We start from the raw sequence: 22,426 nt of genomic DNA, 5'->3' as shown, positions 1-22,426 counted from the left end.
ATTCCTGCATGGGTGGTGGAGGAGAGCAAGTGTCAGCAGCAGCAGCAGACATCACCTGACTCCAGGTGAGAAGGGAACAGATTAGTCAGGCCTGGAGTTTTGAAGTCCTGGTGCTGCAAAGTGTTGCACATTGGGGGATTTTCAGAAAGCTTTTTTTTTTTTTTTGTATGGGGATTTAAAGGAAAAAAAAAACTCCCAAGCAAACCCCAGCACTTGCATTGTCCTTATATCTTGCAGGCAGATGGCCACTCTCAGATTTTGGTTCAGCAGATGTTGTGAGTGGGCTGGGAAATGCGCGCTTGCTGGGCTTATGTTGACATTTTCCTGTTAAGTGGCGCCCGTACTTCTCATTCAGAATGTATTATAATTTAACAATATGGATATGGCTAGAAAGTGGACATTTGGGCTGGCCCACTGGCTCCGTGACAAGTGCTGTGCACTTCCACGCAGAATGTTCCCTGGTTTGATTGCTGGGCCAATTCCATTCCCCAGGTTGGCAGGGGGATACTGTCCAGGCAGCGCTCACAGGCCTGGGTGGATGGGAGAGGAAGTTACTCCAAGGGCGACACCTGGTGGCTGGATTTAGAGCCAGGATGCCAGAAGGAGCCTGGTGCATGGCTCCCAACCTCAGAACCATTGCAGCAATAACCAGACTAGGAATGGGGGGAGGGGAATTCCTCAGGTAGTTGTGAATGATGGTTCACAGTGACAGAATCCCAGCACCGAGTCTGACCGAGCCAAATGAAGAAAAAAAAAAAAAAAGGAGAAACTGCCAACCCAAAAGAAATATATTAATAATAAAGGAAAGTGGAAGGACCAGAAGCCTGCTGATGTGAGATGCTGGAATTGTGTTAGCAGTGACTAAGAGAAAAGGATTTTTCTGATCCTGCATAAGAGATACAAAGATCTGACTTGTGTACATAAAACTTCATTCATGATAAATACCATAGGTGGCTTTTGAAACTAAAATGCAGACATATAAGAAACAATTTTTCCACAACCATACCTCAAAAATATATTTGTGAGTGGATGGAGGGAGGGTTTTGGATGAGAACAGCCTGGGTGATTTTTTTTTTTTTTTGGGTTCGGGGAGTATCGGGTAACATATTTGCTCTTGCTTGAGCACGATAAGTGCCTTTCTTCACGGATGTCTGGCTCATCCGATACTTGCAAGGGGCTTTTCAGCGTAAAATGAATAAAACATTCCACCACGGCTTTCCTGTCTCCTTGGCTAAAGACCGAAGCGCTGTTTTTTTTAATTTATTTTTTTTTTTGCTGGTAAGTAACTGATCAGCCTGAGATGAAGCAGAGGAGAATTTCTGGAACGTTGTCCCCGCTTCTGCTTTTATTTAAAATTCCAGAGCAGAGCTCCTGCCTAGCGCTTCATCCGCTCCTGCCGCCGCCGCTCCACGCGTCAGACTGCCCCCGACACAGCATCTGCTTCTTGGCTCGGCTCCTGTCTGCCTTGCTTATTATTATTATTTTTTTTTAATGATCAAAGAGCATTCTTTTCATAGATATTGTTTTCTTTCCTTCTTTTCTTTTTTTTTTCAAGGTGAAAGAGAGCTCTGTGGGAATTAAAAACTTCTCACCCCCCAAAGCCAAGTGTCAGCCCTTGGTTGATCTGTTCTCCTAGTTTGCATGTTTCAGAGTGGTATAGGCAGCAGAGAGTTTGACTGGACGAAGCCCTGCTTTGCAGACCCTTAAAGGGACACTGTGCTGGGAGGGGAGGGAGAGGAATCGGGAAAGTGGGGGGTGTCTAAGATCTGTTTATGGCTGTGGCGCAACAGCAAAGATATGCAAATCAAATCCGTGGAATTGGCCCATCCTGCTGTGCATTCTAAAACAGTAAGCAAATGTTAGCTTTGTGCACTGGGGCCCGCCACGGCACTGATTCTTAGGTTGGCAAGAAAAGCTTTTTTCACATTTTCAAACTGTTCTCTTTTCCATTATATTGCCCCGGTGAGGGTGGCTATGTCAGAGGAGTTTTCAACATCTTCAGTCCCCAAATGCTCATTTCTTCTCAGAAAGCAAATATAAAGTAAAATAAAAATAAAAAAATGGGTATCCTAAAATTTGACTTTTTCAAACTGATTATTTGTATTTTTGGTTTTGATAATATTTGCTTTAAAATCTCCAGGATCTTGTATCACTCGGGTTGGTGTCTGATTGCATAGATTTGGCTATACCTATTCCGCATGTGTGTATCTCTTTCTTCATCCCCTTTTTTTTCCCCCCTTTTTCCTAGGGGGAACTGGAAAAGCTTAATCAAGCCACAGATGAGATCAATCGAAGGGAAACTGAACTTGAGGTATATGATCCTTTCTGCTTGGTGTTCCTTCCTCTCTCTGCCTCAGAGGGTGGGTTTCAGCTCAGCCGTGGGATAAGCACAGAGAAGTGAAAGGGTCTGTGGTATACAGCAGGAAGAGGAAACGGGCAGCCTGCACGGGTCTTGTGGTCTTTATCTGCTGTCTCGCTTTCTCTTTTCTCCCCATGCTGTTGGTGGGCCGATTTCTCGAGCTTGGCCTTGCCATCCTGAGAAAGTGTACATAAAATGCCAAATAACTAAACTGGAGTGGAAGAGGGGGGGGGGGGGCATGAGGGGGGGAATACAGTTTAATCCACTTAACGATAATCATTTATGCCTTTTTGGCAGAAAAAAAAACAAACATCTTTTTTTTTTTGTTAACTGCACATTGTAAAAATGTATCAACAAGCATACACTAAAAGGGAATTGATAGTACTCTAAACACAGCAGGCTTCAGCTCTGAATAGAGATTTGTTCCATATGTTGTACCATTTGTGTGCATTTCTAAAGGTTTATGTGTCAGGCTGCTCTGTGTCTTGCACTATAGCTCAGCGAGCAGCAGCATTACTCAGCAGCCTGCGTACAGGATACAGAGCACTAGCCGGGCAGCATGGAAATAACATACTTATGCTGGCAAGCCAAGTAATGCAGCTTGACCTCAAATTCATTAGCGCATTATTATTGCCGTTGCCACATGTCCACGATGCCTCATGTCCAGGATACTCCTATGCAATTACAGTTAGGCATTACATTGACTGTATGGGCCAAGGATGCTGTCTCTACAGAGCACAGGAAATGAGCCCCCTTCTCTTTGCTAGGAGAGCCTCTGGAAATGTGCTTTTTAACGACACTGGAAACCAGGCCTTTCTCTGGATCTAGAAGCCAGCTGGTAGACAGGCCGATACAATAAGAAGCGAGGGGGAACGGGCGCACCGTGTTGAGTGCCCGCTCTCTCGACGCGCGCCCAGCCACCTCTCCCGGGTGCGCGATCCTGTATTTAAATGAGGGGTCGCGCTAAAAAGGATGCGTCCCTAGCGCCTACCTTAGCAGCGGAAACCCGGGAGAGGTGGCTGTCAGCGGGTTCAGGAAACCGACGCTCTGGTTTCCTGACCCTCGGCCGGCACATTTTAAAAAAACAAAAAAAAATTTTTTTATTTTTTTAACATTTTTGGTTCCTCCAACTTAATATCACTGGGAGCGTGGCCACACATTTTTTTTTTTCAGTATCCCGGCTGCATAGCCTCATCAACATGCCGAGTGCACTTTACTGTATGGGCCTGAAAGTTAGGAGCTAATGGCGGGGGATAGGGAGAGAATCCCTTTCCAAGGCCTGCCACAGGCTCTGATTTACCTAGGCTGTTTTCCCATTCTGTGTCTATGTGGTGAAAAAAAAAAGTAAATTCATCCCTTAATTTCCATTTCAAATTTATGTGGGTACTAAATAGTCTCTCTCTCACTTCCCCTCCTCCCATATCTCCATCAGTCTTACCTCTCTTACTACCACCTCCCCTGATTCCCTACCAGTTTCTCTCTCTCTCTCATGTCAGCTGGCTGCCTGAGATTGGTTGAAACTTATAGGGAAAGAAGATAGGGCTCATGGCAGTGTGTGATTCTTTTTTAGATTTTTGTGTTTTTTAGTATCGCTCATAGTTGCTAAAAACAAAAAAAAAATGCTTTTCTTCAAACACCTATTCCACAATCTCCAAACCCTTTCCTGGAAGGACACCTAACCAGTCGGGATTTCAGGATATCCACAATGAATATGCATGAGAAGGATTTGCATGCATCGGAGACCTAGGGTATGTAAATCTATCTGGTGCATATTCATTGTAGAAATCATGAACACCCGACTGGGAGAGGGTTGGGAGGCACTGTTTCCCTGTTCTTCTCCACATCCCTGAATTCCTCCCTTCCTTATTGATATTTACATTCCTGAATGCCTGGCCCTTAAACATCTCAGAGCTGGCATTTGACAGTCTCTTTTACCATTGCCAAGCAGCAGTGGAAGATTTATCTTTTACTGTTTATATTTTTTTTGGAATTTTTACAGTTAATTGAATCGCGACTGCTTTTGAAAAGTGAGCAGATCGACAGTAGCTGGGCTTAAAGCCCTGTCGACTGGTGCTGCTGCTGCTCACAGATTTCACACTTATGCTTCCTGGTCCAGTGGTTACGAATTTTCCATTTTTTTAAAAATGTTGTATGTATTAACATTCAACAATGTATACCAGGAAACACTTCTTGTTAGATGATGACATTGACCCCAGGAAACAAATACAAAGCAAACAACCTTAGTTCACAGAACAAAGAAATAGAGGGGAAAAAAAAATTGAGGATCAAATAAAAATACAACTGAAAAATTGCCCACTTTGAGGACAGTTTTGGCAAAATGACTTACACGGGCAAAAAGTACACACACAGGCTTTGTTCCAATGTGGACAGCTTGATAACTGCCTCCTTTAAAGCCACAACCGGTTGAGGGGGAGGCTGGGCCAGCGCAATGCACTGTGCAAGCCGTGCCCTGGCACAGGGCGGCGGCTCCAAAGAGGTGGTGGCCTGGGACCACCAGTGGCCAAAATGGAGTGGAGGCTGCGGCTCCACCCGGAAGACGCCACCCTGAGGGCAGCCGAAGAAAAAGCCGCGGGCTGCATGCGAGGCTTTTCCCAAACCCCTGCCTGATCCGATGTAGGGGGAAAAATAAGCGCATCCTTTGCGTTGAGCGGCAGCATTTGAGTGACCTCACCTCCTGCTGCTGCTGTGGGGTCGGGATCACGAGAGGAGCAGCGAGATTTCACACTTTTCTACCGTGAGACTGGCTATGCAGCAGGAGGGGATGATGTCACTGGAATGCTACCCCTGCGGCAGGCTCGTGCGGGATGAGCGAGAAGCGCGACTCTAATAAACTGTGCTAGGGAGTCCCAGCACTTGGAGTGGGAGGACAGGAAGAAGACTAGAAGAGCCTGGGAGTGACTGGGTGAGAAGGTGGGGGAAGAGCATGGGGGGGGGGGGAGGAAAAAAGTGATGAAAGCATAGGAAGGGGAGGAAAGAGCAAGGGAGGGAGAGGGGGAAGAGAGGGAAAAAGCTGAGGTAATGAGGAAATAAGGTGAGAAAGGGGAATCATCTGAGATAGTAAGGGGTGAGAAGGAGAAGAATCTCTAGAGGGACAGAAAGGGGGGAAGAACTGAGGTAGTGTGGGAAGGGAAGGGAGGGGAGGGGAGAGCCTCTGGAGGGAGAGAAGGAGGAAAAAGTGGGGGGAAAGAGGAAAGATAGTGAAGGAAAGGGGAGGAAGAACTGAGGTGGTGAGGTAAGGGGATGAGAAGTAAAGGAAAGAGCCGAGATAGTGAGGCCATGGTCCGCTCGGTGAACCCAGTCTCTCTGCCGATGGCCTAAGTAGAGAAGAGGCTTTGGGCTGCCGGCGAACCGCATCCCACCAGGAGCTCAGTGGAATGGAGGCCACCTTGTGATCCTGACCCGATAGAGGCCAAAATGAAAAGATGGGTCCAGAGCTCCCAGGTTATGTGAGACAGGTTATGTATGTGTGTAAGACAGCATGTGTGTGAGGCAGCATGTGTATGTGTGTGTGTGTGAGACAGCATGTGTATGTGTGTGGGTGTGAGACAGCATGTGTGTGAGATAGCATGTGTATGTATGTGTATGTGAGACAGCTTATGAGTGTGAGACAGCATATGTATGTGTGAGTTTGAGACAACTTACGTGTGTGAGACGGCATGTGTGTGAGACAGCATGTGTATGTATGTGTATGTGAGACAGCATGTGTGTGAGACAGCATTTGTATGTGTGTGTGAGACAGCATGTGTGTGATTGTATGTGTGTGTGTGTGAGACAGCATTTTTATGTGTGTGTGTGAGACAGTATGTGTGTGATAGCATGTGTGTGTGAGACAGCATGTGTATGTATGTGTATGTGAGGCAGCATGTGTGTGAGACAGCTTGTGTGTGTGTGAGACAGCTTGTGTGTGTGTGTGTGTGTGTAAGCTTGTGTGTGTGTAAGACAGGTTATGTGTGTGTGTGAGACAGCATGTGTGTGAGACAGCATTTGTATGTGTGTGTGAGACAGCATGTGTGTGAGACAGCATTTGTATGTGTGTGTGAGACAGCATGTGTGTGATAGTATGTGTGTGTGTGTGTGTGTGAAACAGCATGCATGTGAGGCAGCATTTGTATGTATGTGTGTGAGACAGCATGTGTGTGATAGCATGTGTGTGTGTGAGACAGCATGTGTGTCAGACAGCATGTATGTGTATGTGAGACAGCATGTGTGTGAGACAGCTTATGTGTGTGTATGTGTGTGTAAGACAGGTTATGTGTGTGTGTGAGACAGCATTTGTATGTGTGTGTGAGACAGCATGTGTGTGATAGTATGTGTATGTGTGTGTGTGAAACAGCATGTGTGTGAGACAGCATTTGTGTGTGTGTGTGAGACAGCATGTGTGTGATAGCATGTGTGTGTGAGACAGCATGTGTGTGACAGCTTATGTGTGTGTGTATGTGTGAAGACAGGTTATGTGTGTGTGTGAGACAGCATGTGTATGTGTGTGTGTGAGACAGCATGTGTGTGAGACAGCATTTGTATGTGTGGTGTGAGACAGCATGTGTGTGATAGCAGGTGTATGTGTGTGTGTGTGAGACAGCATGTGTGTGTTTGTGCACGCTTGCGTGTGGGAGAGGGGGAGTATGTGCATCGAGGAAGAGGAAGCATGTGTGTGTGGGAGCATGAGTATGTATGAGAGAAAGAAAGTGTGTGTGCTTATATGAGAGAGAGAAAGGAGAAAGTTTGGGTGCCCACCCTCTATCACTAATCCCCAGGTATGGAGAGTGGAAATTTTTTTTAAAATCCTTATTAGTATTAATTATTGGGTGCTTGTGTCTGCTGTTTTGAAATATTTTACTGGTGTTTGGGAAATTAAAAAAACAATTTAAATTAATTTTGAAATATTGGATGTTTATTCTTCAGCTTTCTTGAAATATATAGAAACATAGAAACAAAGAAATGACAGCAGAAAAAGACCAAATGATCCACCCAGTCTGCCCAGCAAGCTTGTGCCAGTATCTGCCGCACTGTGCAGGTTACCCCCATGCGCATCAGTTTCCCAGACCATAAAAGTCAGAGCCCTCGGATGCTGTTTGAATCCAATTTCCCTTAACTGTTGCCGTGGAAGCAGAGAGCAATGTTAGAGTTGCATCAAAAGTATCAGGCTTAGTGAGTAAGGGTAGTGAGCGCCACATCAGCAAGTTACCCCCATGTTTATTTGATCTCCAAACCATAAAAGTCGGGACCCTCGTTGGTTGGTGTCTGAATCCAACTCCCCCTTGCCCACTGCCATTGAAGCAGAGAGCAGTGATGGAGTTGCATTAACAGTATGAAGGCTTATTTGTTAAGGGTAGCAACTGCCATACCAGCAAGTTACCTCCAGTTACCTCCATGCACTCTTTTCTTTATTTTCAGCCTTTAGGGATCCACAGTGTTTATCCCATGCCCCTTTTAATTCACTGTTTTCATCTTCACCACCTCCTCCAGAAGGGCATTCCAGGCCTCCACCACCCTCTCCATGAAGAAATATTTCCTGACATTGGTTCTGAGTTGTCTTCCCTGGAGTTTCATTTCGTGACCTCTAGTTCTATTGTTTTCTTTACAATGGAAAAGGTTCAAAGTTCATGTATCATTAAAACCGTTCAGGTATCTAAGGTCTGCATCATATCTCCCTTGCACCTCCTCTCTTCCAGGATATACATATTCAGATCCTTCAGCTTCTCCTCATAAGTCTTCCAGTGCTGACCCCTCACCAATTTGGTTGCTCTTCTTTAGATCGCCTCTATTCTGTCTCTATCCTTTTTGAGATACAGGCACCACTACTGAACACAGTACTCCAGGTGAGGCCTCACCAAGGACCTGTACAAGGGCATTATCAGTTTCAGTTCTTTTTTCTTACTGGTTATTACGCTCTCTATGCGGCCCAGCATTCTTCTGGCTTTAGCTATTGCCATATCACATTGCCGCCTTCAGATCATCAGACACTAACACACCAAGGAGCCTCTCCCAGTCCCTGTGCATTAATCTTTCACCACCCAACACATAAAGCTCTTTTCGTTATTAATATGGTTTTACTATTATGATTGATATTTTATATTTCTTGTATTATTTGATATTTTATGAGGAATGGTGGTTTCTGTTTTTGCATTGTAGCACTGTAAACAGTCTGGGTTTTTTTGCAATGTTGTGTTCAGTTTTTATCTGCACATTTCTATTTTTTACTTTATGGTCTCTTTGTTCTGTATTTAGTGAGGATCTGTCAGTGTTTTGCATGTGTGACAGAGGTGAAGTGTTCTGCTAGTGTGTAGCTTCTGTGAAGGGTTGTATAGCAGCTTGGCTTGTTCTGTTTTCCTAATAAGAGGTGTATTGGTATTTTAAGAGCTGGTTTTATATTTGCAGAGTTGCTTTTTCATAGGCAAGATTGTTATTGTTTGAATGCTAGCAGTTAGTGCTGTTTTGGCATGGGAGGTTTGCTGTTTTATAATTGTTTACTCATGGCTTTCTGAGGGTCAAGCCCGCATTCAACATGCATTACAATAGGCCTAATAACATATGAGTATTTTTGCAGGGTTTTCTGGTTGGCACCACAGCAGTGCATGTAAATATAATACATAGGTTACAAATAACATTCAAAGTACAGAAGACTGTACTCTGAATGTTATTTTAATGCAGAATTTGCTATTATATAGATGCATAATTTGTAACTGTGTGCTGTAGAGGGCCAGAGTGGGGGAGTGGGTGTTAGGGCATCTAATACTCTTGCATTGGCCATGGGTTTCAGAGGAGAGGGGTGGTGGACCCGGGTAGGGAGGAATGTCAGATTTTAAAGTTTAGATTACTGGAGGGAGATGAATGAATCACGGGGGGGGGGGGGGGGGGGGCAGTACACCACTTGTTTGCACAGAGCAGCAAGAAAGCTAGCACCGGCCCTGGGGAGGGAAGGAAGCTGTTGATTTTCTGAAATCCGCTTAATGTGGCTGGATGCGCTGCGGACGAAGTGCGGGCATATAGGTTTGCGAGTGTTAAGCATCGGGCCTCCTGGTGACATCATGTCACGTGCTTTCCCAGTTGGTATAACCGTTTTTTAATTGAATCTGTACACTGTAAGAAACTGCTCCTTCAGGCCTTTTCATACCCTGCGGAGGCCAGCGACTGACTGCAGGTTTGCGTGTGTCAGGGAACCCCTGAGCGGAGACACAGGTGGCCACCATGGAAAAGGATCCCCGAAGCTCACTGCCAGCATATGCCTGCCATAAACAGACAAGAACTGAACAAAGTTAATTCATTCTTTGCTGTACTTTCTGCAGTGAACAGTCAAATGCAAAAAAAAAAGCAGTCAAGGTCAAAAACCACAGAGTCCAAGAAGAATCAGAAGGTCCAAGCAATAAGGCACAGGATTGCAGGGTAAACAAGATCTCCAGGCACTCAGGAGACAGGCAGCAAATACAGGGCAACCACGGAATAAGCAATCACCACCCGTCAATGAATCAGCAGGAAGCACAGCCCCAAGGTGGAGAAGAAACACCGTGCAGGGCCAGTCGGAATGCAGGAAAAAACTGCAGAAACACAGAAATAATAACTGGGGTTGCACAGCCATCTTCAGGAAGGCCGGTAGCTCCACCTGGAAGCGTGAGACACTGGTTCAAGGCAGGGCCGGTGCAAGGGTATTAGGCATCCTAGGTGGACCTTCTGCCTTGTGCCCGCCTCCCCCGGTCGTGCCCGCCCCCGAGTCCTACCTCATTCGCGCCCGCCGAGTGTGTGCTTCTTTTGGCCGCGAGCAGGTTGGGCACTGCTTGTGGCCCGCCGAATCTCTACTCCTCTTTGCTGCGAGCGGTATAGTTCCCTTCGCGGCTCTTTGGTGCTTCCTAATGGCTGGCACTGTAGGCAACCGCCTAGTTCGCCTAATGACACGCACTGGCCCTGATTCAAAGCTAGTCAGTGCCTGCCAGCCTGCGAAATGCACTTGGGAGTAAAGGAAGTCGTGAATAGTGATTTCTCTGGTGCCCCTCCTCTTCCGAGACTGGGGATCTGATGCAGGGAAGCAGGCTAAGCAGATGAGTCTTTTACTAGCTCAAGGGGCCGATGCAATAAAGTCGCTTAGAAAGCGGGCGCTGAACAGTCAGTGCCCACTCAATGCGCCTGGTGCGCCCGCTTTCTACGCGACTTTATTGCATTGGCTCCTGAGCTAGTAAAAGACTCATCTGCTTAGCCTGCTTCCCTGCATCACATCCCCAGTCTCGGAAGAGGGGGGGCACCAGGGGAATCACTATTCATGACTTACTTTGCTCCCAAGTACATTTTGCAGGCTGGCAGGCACTGATAATGATATTAAGTAGGAGGCAGAACAGAAAAGCAGTTTTTTCTGCTTTTCTGTACTTTTTTTTTGAGGCGCACAGCTATTAACGCCTGCTCCAGGCAGGCGTTAATAGATGACAGTTAAATGTGCGTCCGAGACGCACATTTTTTTTTTGCATCGGGAGTGAATGCCTAATACCTCATTCACATGCATTTGCATGTGATGAACGCTATTAGATTCACTCCGCGTTGGAAGTACATTGAATATGCGCTAATCCCCTTATTGCATTAGGGATTGATTAGCGCCTGTTCTACCCATGTCCGACTGCAGGTTAACAGGGTGCTCGGCTGAGCGCACCGTATTGCATCGGCCCCATAGTAAGGGGAGCTACTGCTGTTGCTACTTTAGCTCAGTGTTAGAGGAACCAGAGTCAGGTGCGGTTCTATAACGAGGCAGGGTGAAGCGGCCGCTTCAGGCGGCAGAATTTTGAGGCAGCAAAAAATGCTTCTCTCAGATGCCACTGTGGCGCCTGCCTCAGACTGCCTGCGCCTGCCACAGCTGCCTCACACTCCTACCTGGGAACGCTTCGGATTTGGCCCGGAGACTCTGGAATTCCAAACGAACTGCCGGGCCTCCGGGCCAGCACCCGAAAACTCCGGGAGCCCTGCTGCCGAAGGTCGGAAGAGAGAGGGCCTGGAGCAGCGTGCGCTCCCAGAAGGGAGGTGCATCAGCACCCGTGCCCCCGGGAGAAAACATGAGGACCGGTGCCGTGCGACAAGAAGGACGAGCAGGAGCGTCGCCCTCCTGCACGGGAAACTGAAGACACAGGAGGAGGAGGAGCAACAGTGTTGGGCCGTGCGCCGAAAATAAAACAAGGGCAGAGCGGGCCGACGCTATTGGAGGAGGAGGAGGAAGAAGTGGAGCGCATGTCCCGCGGGCTTGTGTGTATGGAAGAGGGGAGAGAAGTGAATGAGTGGATATGTGTGTGTAGGCATGTATGGGGTGTGTGTGGAAAAGGGAGAGGGGGGAGCGTCATCTCATCCCTCGCCTCAGGCAGCAGATTGCCTTGAGCCGCCCCTGACCAGAGTGTTTCACATCCTGCGGCCCAGCTGGAGAAAATACTGTATCACAGTAATTCTAACATGGCTGCAGCGTGTGGAACTTCCCTAAAGTGAAAAGCAGCGGAAAAAAAAATCGATTTCATGTCTGTCCTCGCTTCCAAGATGTGGGCCTGTCTGATGGAGAAGGAGCATAGAAGTGACTGGTGGATTAAAGTCCCTTTACAAGGCATGTTAGGATTGCTGTGAACACTGTAATTCCTTTGCTTTTCAAGAGCATGGCTGTTATGGAGTGGTGTTGCTACCCATATCAGTCTCATGCCTGCACAGGGTCTCACTAATGGGGAATGTAGTAGAGAAATGCAGAACTGTTCAGTTTTATTCCTGAATTAGTGTAAGGGCCCCGTCAGAGATGATGGGGAACAAAGGTGTTTGCGTGTACAGGGTCACTCCCTCCCGACCTCTCCCTGCCACCGGGAGTGCACCTCTTCTCAGCTGGGGATAGAGAGCATCCCGTACTCGTCGGAGCGGCTACCGTTACATGCGCCGTGCGTACTTTTACTGGCACACAGGCCGGACAATGTGCTCATCAGCAGGAAACGCACAGCGAATTGCTGTCTGTGCATCCCTTGAGAAGATCATTTTTATTGCATTTTGTCTTCAATTAAAGTTCTTTATTTTTGGCAGAATACTGAAAGTACATTCTAAGGAAATGTAATCCATCATACAATGTCCTGAAAAGGTAGTGCAAATATGGTTTTAGGGGATTGACAGAATGACCAGCACATAAATGTAGCAAATTAGATATCTAGAGCTATGGTTATGTTATTATGCAGTTTTTAGGCTTTTATTATGTACATTAGCTGCTAGGAACACTGTATTTTAAACTGTTGTGAACCGTTGCGATGGATCCTGAGTGACGGTATATAAAAATAATTAAATAAATACAATAAAAATAAAATAGACAGTACAGCTTCTACTATAGGCTCATGATCCCGAGAGCTCTTCTGAATAAGAGAAAACCTTCTCTTTGGTCCTTGCAGGTATTTTGTCTGTGACATTTTATATTGCTTTTTGGGAAAATCATTTAAATTCTCAAGTGTAGACTTTGCAAAATTCATTCTGCCTTAACTGAAAGACAAAAAAATGGCAAGTTTAATCTTTATTGTTCCTGGATTATCGGGGTCTCTTCTGTTCCATTCTTGCGTAGATCTTCTGCCAAAAGAGCAGAATCTTGCTTGAACTCCTAGTTTGTGACATCAGGTATTTCCATGGAGATTTCCACCCCTGGGGAGGAATAGAAACTATTTAAGAACCCCCCGACCCCCATAAGCCAAACACCACTCTCCAAGTACAGTGAACCACAGAGCAGAGGCTGAGGGATACCTGTGGCCTCCTTTCTCCAGGTTGGATTACCATCTTGTGCCCTGGCAAACCTGCCTTTTCCCTCTTGGATTTTCTGTGGAAGGAGAACCAGAAAGTCCTCACGTTGGATAAAAAACAGGAGGAGGCTGGGAGCGGGGCCGGATTTACACATCTCTGTGCCCCAGGCCAAAGCACAATTCTGCACCCCCCTCCCCCTCAAAAGTTGAGGCATAGTTCATCAGCGCGTAAATTTCGATGATTCTACGGGACCGTAATGTCCGGATACGGTTCAGGATACTCCAGCGGTAATGCGAATTCTTTCTCGACGTTTCCTGAACCCAGCATTTCAGCGGCTTTTGAGGATTCCGATTTTTAGGCTGATTTGAATAGTCAGCGTGATGTTATTAATGGCAATCTATAGTCGCCGTCTACATACAGAAACCGTCTTTTTGTATATCATGAAGGCAATTTTTCTTCAGAGTCAGAACATGATGCAGGCTGTAAATATGAAATATCCTGTAACTATTCCCTGCCAGTTATTCGAAACGCATTTAAACTTGCGATGAGTGAACCCAGAAGCAAAATAAAACAGTCGAAAACAGCAAAACAATTTTCAGCTTGCGGGATCCGCATCACCCTACAGAAGTTCTTCTGTCCGACCCGCGCTGAAATATTTTGAACCCGGCCCGGGCCCCGTGTTTGGGTTGAGCCAGCCTGCAAAATGCAGACGTCTGCCTATATAGAAACATATAGAAACATAGAAATGACGGCAGTAGAAGACCAAACGGCCCATCCAGTCTGCCCAGCAAGCTTTCGCACTTTGGTTTTTTTTCTCTCACATACTTATCTGTTCCCATACGAGGTACGACGATTACTTCTCTTGTTAGTTCAAATTATTCACCCAGAAGGCGTATTCGATACAAAAAAACAGCGAATAAAATTGACATAAAATGCAGAATATTTACATCTATTCTCATCTGACATTATAGAATTTATTGAAATGTTTTGCATTTTGTGTCAAAATTACATTACACCACATTAAATGATGCTGCATAAACAAGCCATAAGTTGTGTATGTTTCATGTTTTGTAATAAAAATCTCAGCCTCCTTATAATTTGGCAAACACCCCTGTCAACTTTTTCTGCTTACGGCTTTCAGCCCTGAGTTAACAAAGCAGTATATAAAAGTAGTAACGATATATTTTATGTACCTATTATCAGTAGATATGTAGAAGACAAGCAATATGAGCGTAATGAATCACTTGGAATCACTATTGTGACGCCAGATCTGGAATTTTCCTTTAACACGTGCTTTACGCTGAGTGTGTGAGAGAGAAACAGAAAATGCTTTTTGCCTGTGACTGAGCAAGACAGCGCAAACTGTAGAGATGGGCAGCGTAAACATACCGCTCAATGTATTTAAAGTATATGGATGTAAATTTAAAAACCAGCATTTTATATGGCCTTTTCAAAATAATACTGAAAAATTTGTAAATGTTTGATTGTTATTTCTGCTGTATATACGCTCCCCCTGACTGCTGCGACCTAGGCCATGGCCTAGGTTGGCCTTATGGGAAATCCGACCCTGGCTGTGAGGGTTTCTATATGAAACTCCCTCAGACCACCTTAAGGGCCCCGGGGCACCGCTGCCTCTCCCGGACTTCCTCATGATCCAGACCCACAAGGAATCCTGGCTGAAGGGAGGAGCCCCCTCCCCTAGAAGGGCTAGAGAGGCCCTGGGGAACAGGCAGGGAGGCAGCCTAGCTTAATGCCTGCTATGTTTGAGGTGCATCGTTTCTTTGTTTTGCTTTGCACTTTGTGTTTTGTTTTGTTTTTTCTCACTGTGAATAAATTGCTCAAAAGGAAAGAGCCAGAGTCTGCCTCCTTCCTTCCTTCTGGCTGTTTCCAAGCTGCTGTTGCCCAAGTTGCCACAGAGGCCTTTCATTCTTTCTCGGCAAGGACATGCATGCATTTCTCTCACCAGCCCAACTTTCAGCCTCCATCCCCAGAAAACTACCACCAAGTTTCTAATGCTGCAGTGCAGCAGGTAGCCTAGTGGTAGTGGGTTAGAGCAGCAGGCTGGGGAGGTCAGGGTTCAAGTCCCACCGATACTCCTGTGACCTTGGGCGAGTTACTTCATCTTCCATTGCCTCGGGTACAAACTTAGGGCCTGATTTACTAAGCATTTTTCCCATACATGCAAACTGGGAGAAAACCTTTAATAAATCAGCCCCTTAGACTGTAAATCCTCCGGGGATAGGGAAATACAGAACCCACAGTACCTGAATGTAATTTGCTTTGAAGTGTCATAAAAGGTAGAGCCTACATACAAAATGATTGTTACTAGTTCTCTGAAAGGGAGATCAAACAGGGAAATACCCTGCTTGATAAAATACAGCAGTTCTGAAGGATCTTTATAAGTTCTTGCTGTGCAGCTGTGGAGATGTGACAGCTCAAGAGAGTTGTTGCAGAGTCCTTCACCTCTGGCTCATTGGTTCACCTCTGGCTCATTGGTTCAAATCCAGCTCACAGCTTGCAGAGGTTGCCTTGGTGCTAGGTGAAATGAGTTCATGGACTTGGTCCAGTTCTGGGGGGAGGGGCCCACATTGCAGTGGATTCTGCTGCATTGATTTGTGACAAGAACATGATGAGAAATGAGTGAATGTAAAAGTGGGTGCTGCCAATTAGTAACTTATTAATTTACCGATGGATTGTTAGGAAGGCTGCTGTGCTTCAGGTGAAAATGCAAGCTTGGCTTTCAGCACCGTGCTTCAGCTTCCTTTTTCCCCTTGGCACTGTTTTCATAGCAGTGGGGGAAACAGGAAGTGGATACCTGATGCCTCAAGCTTGAAAATCAAGATGTAGCTGATATTCCAAGTTATTAATGGCTAGCAGCCAACGGCACAGTAATAACTTGCAAAGGTCCTTCAGAGTGTATTTTGTCAAAAAGGCTTGGAGAAGAGGGTTGTTAGCCAGGATACATTCTGGATCTGAATTGTAATGTCAATAATGACATTATATCCTGTTGAATTTAAATGAATCTAAAAAAAGGCACTTTAACATGAAATGCCCCTTTGAAATATAATTTCATGTTCCAGATTTCAGATATAATAGGCCTACATGGAGGCTGGGCTGTGCTACGAGGAATGTGGCTTTGCAACCTTTGGCCAACAGGGTCAGTGGGGATTGGGGATGTCGAGTTAATGTGGTTCCTAAGCGCTAGGTGGGAGGGATAGGTAACTGTTGCTACTGTGGCGACTCCTGCTGGCCAGATGTGGGGGGCGGTGTCGGAAAAATCTTCCATTCTAGCATCAGCTGGCAAGGGAAGGCAGAATCAGCCTTCTGGGGAAGGGAGGGTTTAAGAATGAAGCAAAATGGTGAGGGCAGAGAAAAACAAGTCCTACGTAACCTTGAGAAAACATTACAGCCCATAACAGATATCCTTAAGGACGCATTGATGTCATTTTTATATGAAAAGAATTTCAAGCCAAATTTCAAAATATGTTTGGTGTTTAGAACTTTTAGGATCATGGAAAACAAATATCTCTGGCCACGGCGGAAGGTGCTTTCAAGAGTTTGGGATTTTTGGAATGATTATTAGGTCTTTTTCTGGGCCCTGCGCCAGAGGTGGCTGTGTGCTTCTGCAGCATTGCTCGATGAAAGATACATTCCTTGCATTCAGGGTTAATATGGTTTCACAGTTGCCACGCTGCAGACAGGGAGTGCTGCCCACTTGCTATGTTGTGGGTGGTAATTGCTTAATTGTTGTACTGGATATTTTGGCAGGACTCTCCTGTTAATTTGTACAGTTACAGGGTTTTGAAGTAAACTGTGTCCCCGGTTGGTAGACTTGGTACATGCTGTGGAGCTGTTAAGATTTCGCCTGCCACGCAGCCTCAGCCTACCCTGAATCAGCCAACCATGATGCTTCCCCACCTGCAGAGGCCTCCAGTGAGCTCTGTTCTTAGCCACCGCAGCAGTCTCCTCCCAGCTCATCCAACTCACTCTGTGGTGTAGTCTCCTTGCCACCAGGAGCCATGTTTCCAGCCTCGCCAAGCTCCTCCTCCTTGCCTGCACCACACCCAAGCTTCAGCCCCCTTTAACCTTGCTTTACCAGAACCTCCCTGCCTTTCCATGGAGTCACTCCTGACTCCTTGTCCTGGCCACTCCTTGCCTCACCTTGTGGCCTTCCGGCCTTCTCGCTCCTTGCCTTGCCTCGTGGCCTTCGTAGGCCTTACTCTGCTCTACGGCCTATCCAGGCCGCCTTTGATTAGTGTGTGCCTTTCGGCCTCTGTGTTCAGTGTTCCCGTGTCCTGTCCCTGTTAGTATTATCATTGTCCTGTCTTGCCTGTATTCAATATCCAACCCCTTGGCTGTATCCAGCATCAGCCCCTCGCCTGCCCTCAAGTCTCAGCTTCGGTCCTTGCTTGTACTCTGTTCCGGTATCTGCTCCAGTCCTTGTTCTGTCCCTGTTCTTGGATCCAGTCCTGCTTTGTAACAGCTCCAGCCCTTACCTGCACTCTGTTCCTGTTCATGCTCCAGCCTTACCAGCCTGTTCAAGACTTGCTCCAGCCTAGTTTGCCTGTTCAAGCCATGCTCCAGACACACCATGTTATACAGCCGCAGAAGAGACCTACCGGCCCCCAGAACTCAAGGGCTCCACCTGCGGGGGAGGGAGGGGGGGGGGGGGCCGGTTAGGCAGAAGACCGCTTACGTTTTGCCCTGCAATCCTATGCCACTCCTAGGGTGGTTTTCCCTGCACTCAGTCAGGACCCGAGCCATGACAGGAGTGTTTTCTGTGCTAGATGACAGCTTTGTGACACACGATGGGGTAAATTTTCGCAGGCTTAGTCCGGGATCCAGACACATAAAACGAGTTCCGCAGATCGCTGGGCTGAATGCACTTAAGTGGATTTTCAGCTGCCTAAGGTTATGCACGCGCTTTCATAACATGCAGAAACTCAGCTACGGAAAAGAGGTGCTCTGGGGGAGGGGTGTTCCAGGGGTGAGGTGGGGACTTTGTATAATGTATGCATTTTCAAAAAGAGTGTGCATAGATAGCGTGTCACTAATGCACCTAACCTTACACCCCCATTTTGCTTCTCTTAAATGTATGCACCTCTTTTAAGTCATGTAACCCCATTTTTTTTTTTTTTTTCAAATTGGGTACCTTGTGTTTGGAAATCGGCTTGTTTTGTGCAGGCTAAAAAATGCACGACTCTCTTTGCAGTTAGGCACCGCATTGATAATGCGGTCCTCTGCCTGCAGGTGGAGAGCTGCTCAGCCTTGCGCTGCTCTCGGGGGAGATGCAAGCAAGCCCTGCTGGGACTGGGTGCGGCTGAGTCAATGGCCCGCTGCTGATTCCCTGTCTCTCCCCTTCCCTGAGGGATGGGCATGGAGCTGAGTCCCAGAAGGTAGGGGTAAGGATGGAGTCATGGGTGGCATCCCTGGCTGATGGGCAAAAGTCCAATCCTGCCATATATACTGTAGCTTTCAGCCGTTCTGTGCTGCAGGATTTTGTTGTCTGGGCGATATGGGTGTAGAGACACTAAGGAAACTATTTGGAAACATTAAGGAAGGCCTTCAAAACTTTCTCCAGTTCATCTTGTTATTGCTGAGAACAACACGATAGATTTTTGTGTCTGGCTTTGCATTGTCTTGGAATTGTGTGACTATGCTTTGCTTGACTCTGCCATTGTGAGTTCCAACCATGAAAGAGTAACATGAATTTCTACTGTCCAGAATGACAGAATCTGTGATTTTTTGCAAATCTGATACACTGGTATTCCCATGAGGCTCCAAAAGCTGATGCAGAATAACATCTGTGTATTCAGAAGACAAATGAGATAAGCGTGCAGGGGGGTAACTTGCTGGTTCGGTGGTATCTACCCTTAGCAGAAGGCATAGAGATAACTACTCTTAACCAATATGCTTTGATACTTTTAATGCAACTGCAACATTGTTCCCTGCTTAAACGGCAGGGGAATAAGAGGAATTGGATTCATACAACAACTGAGGGCCCCAATGTCCATGATCTGGGATATTGTTACACGGACTTAAGGGGAAAACACAGGACTGCTTCTAATGCCAAGTCCTAAAGGAAACGAAGAAAGTGTGCATGGGGGTAACTTGCTGGTGCGGCTGTTACTACCCTTAACCAATAAGCCTTAATACTTGATGGAACTTCAACATTGCTCTTTGCTTCAACGGCAGGTGAAAAGGGGCATTGGATTTAGACAGCAACCATCGAGGGCCTCGACCTTTACGGTCCTTGGAACTGATGAGCATGGGGGTAACCAGCACAGTGCAGAGGTTACTACCCTTAACAGAAGCATGGGATTACTGCCCTTAACCAATAAGCTTGATGTTTTGGATGCAACTGCAACATTGTTTTCTGCTTCAAAGGAAGGGGTGGGGGCTGAAAGGAAAGAGAAATTTGGATTCAGGGACAAACAACACGAGCCATGACTTTTTTTTTTTACAGTCTGGGGTACTGATGCTCAGACATTAAGAAAAAAACACAGGATTTCTTCTACGGCCATGCACAGCACAGCAAGCAAAACTGACTGATACATGGAGGGTAACCTGCACGGCGAGGCAGATACTACCATGGGAAGCCTGCTGGGCAGGCTGGATGGACCATCAGTCCTTTTCTGCCGTCATTTCTGTGTTTCTACAATTTGTTATGCTTGATTCAATTAAAGATATCCTCACTCCCACTGCATCCTGTTCTATTCTTGGAGCAGCGCAGCAAGAAAGCTCTGTAATTCTCTGGTACTGCAAGGCAAGTCCAGCAGGAACATGTACTGTAAATCTCCCCAGAGGAGGGGGCAGTTTGGTCTCTCACTCTTCCTGCTCATCTCATGCCCTCTGTTACTAGTATTTGGTGCCGTTTGAGCTCCTTTGGGTGACATGCCAGGAGGTAGAGTATGGCAGAGACTCCGAGCTGAGGTATTTCAGATTGCGTGCATTTCAGATTCTGCAATATATATTTTTTGAGTCGAGAGATCCAGAGGTGCGGGGAGAGTGTGGAGGTTCCACTGAAGGGTGTGTACTCGCTGCAGACTTGGGGCTTGGAGACTGCTGGGTTATAGGATAACAAGACAATTTGCCACTGTTGTAATCATGAGCTGCAAAAGGAAATCTCTTGTCAGATTAACCTGCTCCCCTTGAGAGGGATGCACTAGTTTACTAGTGGAGGAGATAGTAACCGAATTTAGTCAAGCTTAGGACAGATACAGAGGATGGTCCTAAGAGGATGGGACAGTGATGACTAGAGCTGGAATAGTCTCGGTAAGCATTGTTCTCGCTAAGCTGCGTGCGTGCGCGGCTGCGCACGACTTCTTTCGCGACCGCACACGGGCCAACGCAATATCGGGCGCAAAAAAATGTGCAGCCAAATTGGGTGCACGTTTATTTCAATGCGCGTGCACCCCCCTCTCCTGGGCGACCAATGCAATAGGCAAATGAACTGCCGTGCTAAAAAAGGACACACTAGGGATACGTTGTGTGGCCCTAGCATCGGGCGCCCAGGAGAAGTGGCTGTGCACGGTTAGGAAAACAGACACCCAATTCACGAGTGTCTGTTTTCCTAACCTGACTGTTGTCGAGATTTTTTTTTTCATGCTGCTTCCTGTGAGTTCTCCTGCTTAGTATCGGGACGATAGTAAGTAGGAGGAACCACAGAAAAGCAGTAATTTCTACTTTATTTTGAGCCCTTGATGCGCATAAAGACTTAAAACACCAGCTCCGGGACTGGCGTTAATTCTTGCATGTGATTTTTTTGGCATCGGGGGCAGTAGCTAATAGCCTCATCTACATGGCATTTACATGTGGTGAGCATTATTAGCTACGAGAGTGCTTGGACACTCGATTTGGATGCGCTAATCCCCATTTTGCATTGGGTGTTAGCCTAGCGCATCCGAAATGTGCATCCAATCCTGGCTTTTAAGCCCCCTGCACAGGGATCAGATTGGGTAGGGATAAATCACCTCCCTACACTCCATCCAGGGCAGCAGGAGCTGCGTTTATCCAAATTTGTGCTTTGTAATTAACTGCTGTTTTATAAACTTTGAATTTTTAAGTAAACACAATGTATGTGATTGGAAGGATGTTTGTAAATGTGTGAGTTGAGCTCAATGGTATGTATGTGGCACTAGTATGGGCTTTTTGGAAGTATTATGGTATCAATAAGTTTCTTTGTTTAGGAATAATTGCTTTAATGTCTAGCTATAATAAATGTATGAGTTAATTGATGCTTGGCAGTATTTTAAGTATTTATTTGTGGTTGATTTCTTAAGTTTGTCTTTGTACCCAGTACAATTTATTCATTTGTTCTAGCATTGTTTTATACTATATATGTTTTTGTGTATATGTATGTATATATGTGTACATAGTCACTATCTCTCTCTCTCTATATATATAGACAAACATATACAGATAGACACACGTGTATATATGTAGTGTGTCTCTATATATATACAAACATCTACAGATAGACACACATGTAACATAGAAACATAGAAATGACGGCAGAAGAAGACCAATCGGCCCATCCAGTCTGCCCAGCAAGCTTCACACTTCTTTCCTTTCATACTTATCTGTTTCTCTTGGCTCTTAGCAACCCTTGGTTCTATTTCCCTTTCACCCCACCATTAATGCAGAGAGCAGTGATGGAGCTGCATCCAAGTGAAATATGAAGTATCAAGCTTGATTAGTTAGTGGTAGTAACTGCCGCAACAAGCAAGCTACACCCATACTTATTTGTTTACCAGACTATATTATTCAGCCCTTATTGGTTGTTTTTCTTTTCCCCTGCTGTTGAAGCAGAGAGCTATGCTGGATATGAGTGAAGTATTAGATTTTCTTCTCCCCTGCCGTTGAAGCAGAGAGCTATGCTGGATTTGTGTGAAGTATTAGATTTCTTCTCCCCTGCCGTTGAAGCAGAGAGCTATGCTGGATATGCGTGAAGTATTAGATTTCTTCTCTCCTGCCGTTGAAGCAGAGAGCTATGCTGGATATGCGTGAAGTATTAGTTTTTCTTCTCCCCTGCTGTTGAAGCAGAGAGCTATGCTGGATATACATTGAAAGTGAAGTATGCATTGAAAGCCACATTAACTATCAACAAATATTGAATAAGCCTAATTATTGGTAATACCTATAGCCTATGAACTCTCTGTTAATTTTATATACTCTTGCCCACCCATGTTTTTTTTTTTTAATTTAATTTGGAGATGGTAGCCCTCCATCCTTCCGCTCCGTGAAGGTGGAACACCAACCACTGGCCACTGGCATCCCGCTCCGTGAATGCCTCTGTGGCTACTGCCGCTCCGTGCAGTGTTTTGCTGC

The 22,426-nt window shown here is 46.1% G+C and overlaps 1 protein-coding gene across 1 annotated transcript in view; it reads left to right on the top strand.

The window, feature by feature from the left end:
• SH3BP5 (SH3 domain binding protein 5) overlaps positions 1–22,426 on the top strand; it is a 139,653-nt gene that overhangs the window by 922 nt on the left and 116,305 nt on the right. The window contains exon 2 of the mRNA XM_029589352.1: positions 2,249–2,311. Coding sequence (XP_029445212.1) covers positions 2,249–2,311 — 63 coding nt within the window. The remainder of the gene's footprint in view (positions 1–2,248; positions 2,312–22,426) is intronic.

This window comes from Rhinatrema bivittatum, chromosome 2 (genome assembly GCF_901001135.1).
Source record: "Rhinatrema bivittatum chromosome 2, aRhiBiv1.1, whole genome shotgun sequence".
NCBI lineage: Eukaryota > Metazoa > Chordata > Amphibia > Gymnophiona > Rhinatrematidae > Rhinatrema > Rhinatrema bivittatum.
This window is presented reverse-complemented; position numbering and strand designations above follow the sequence as displayed.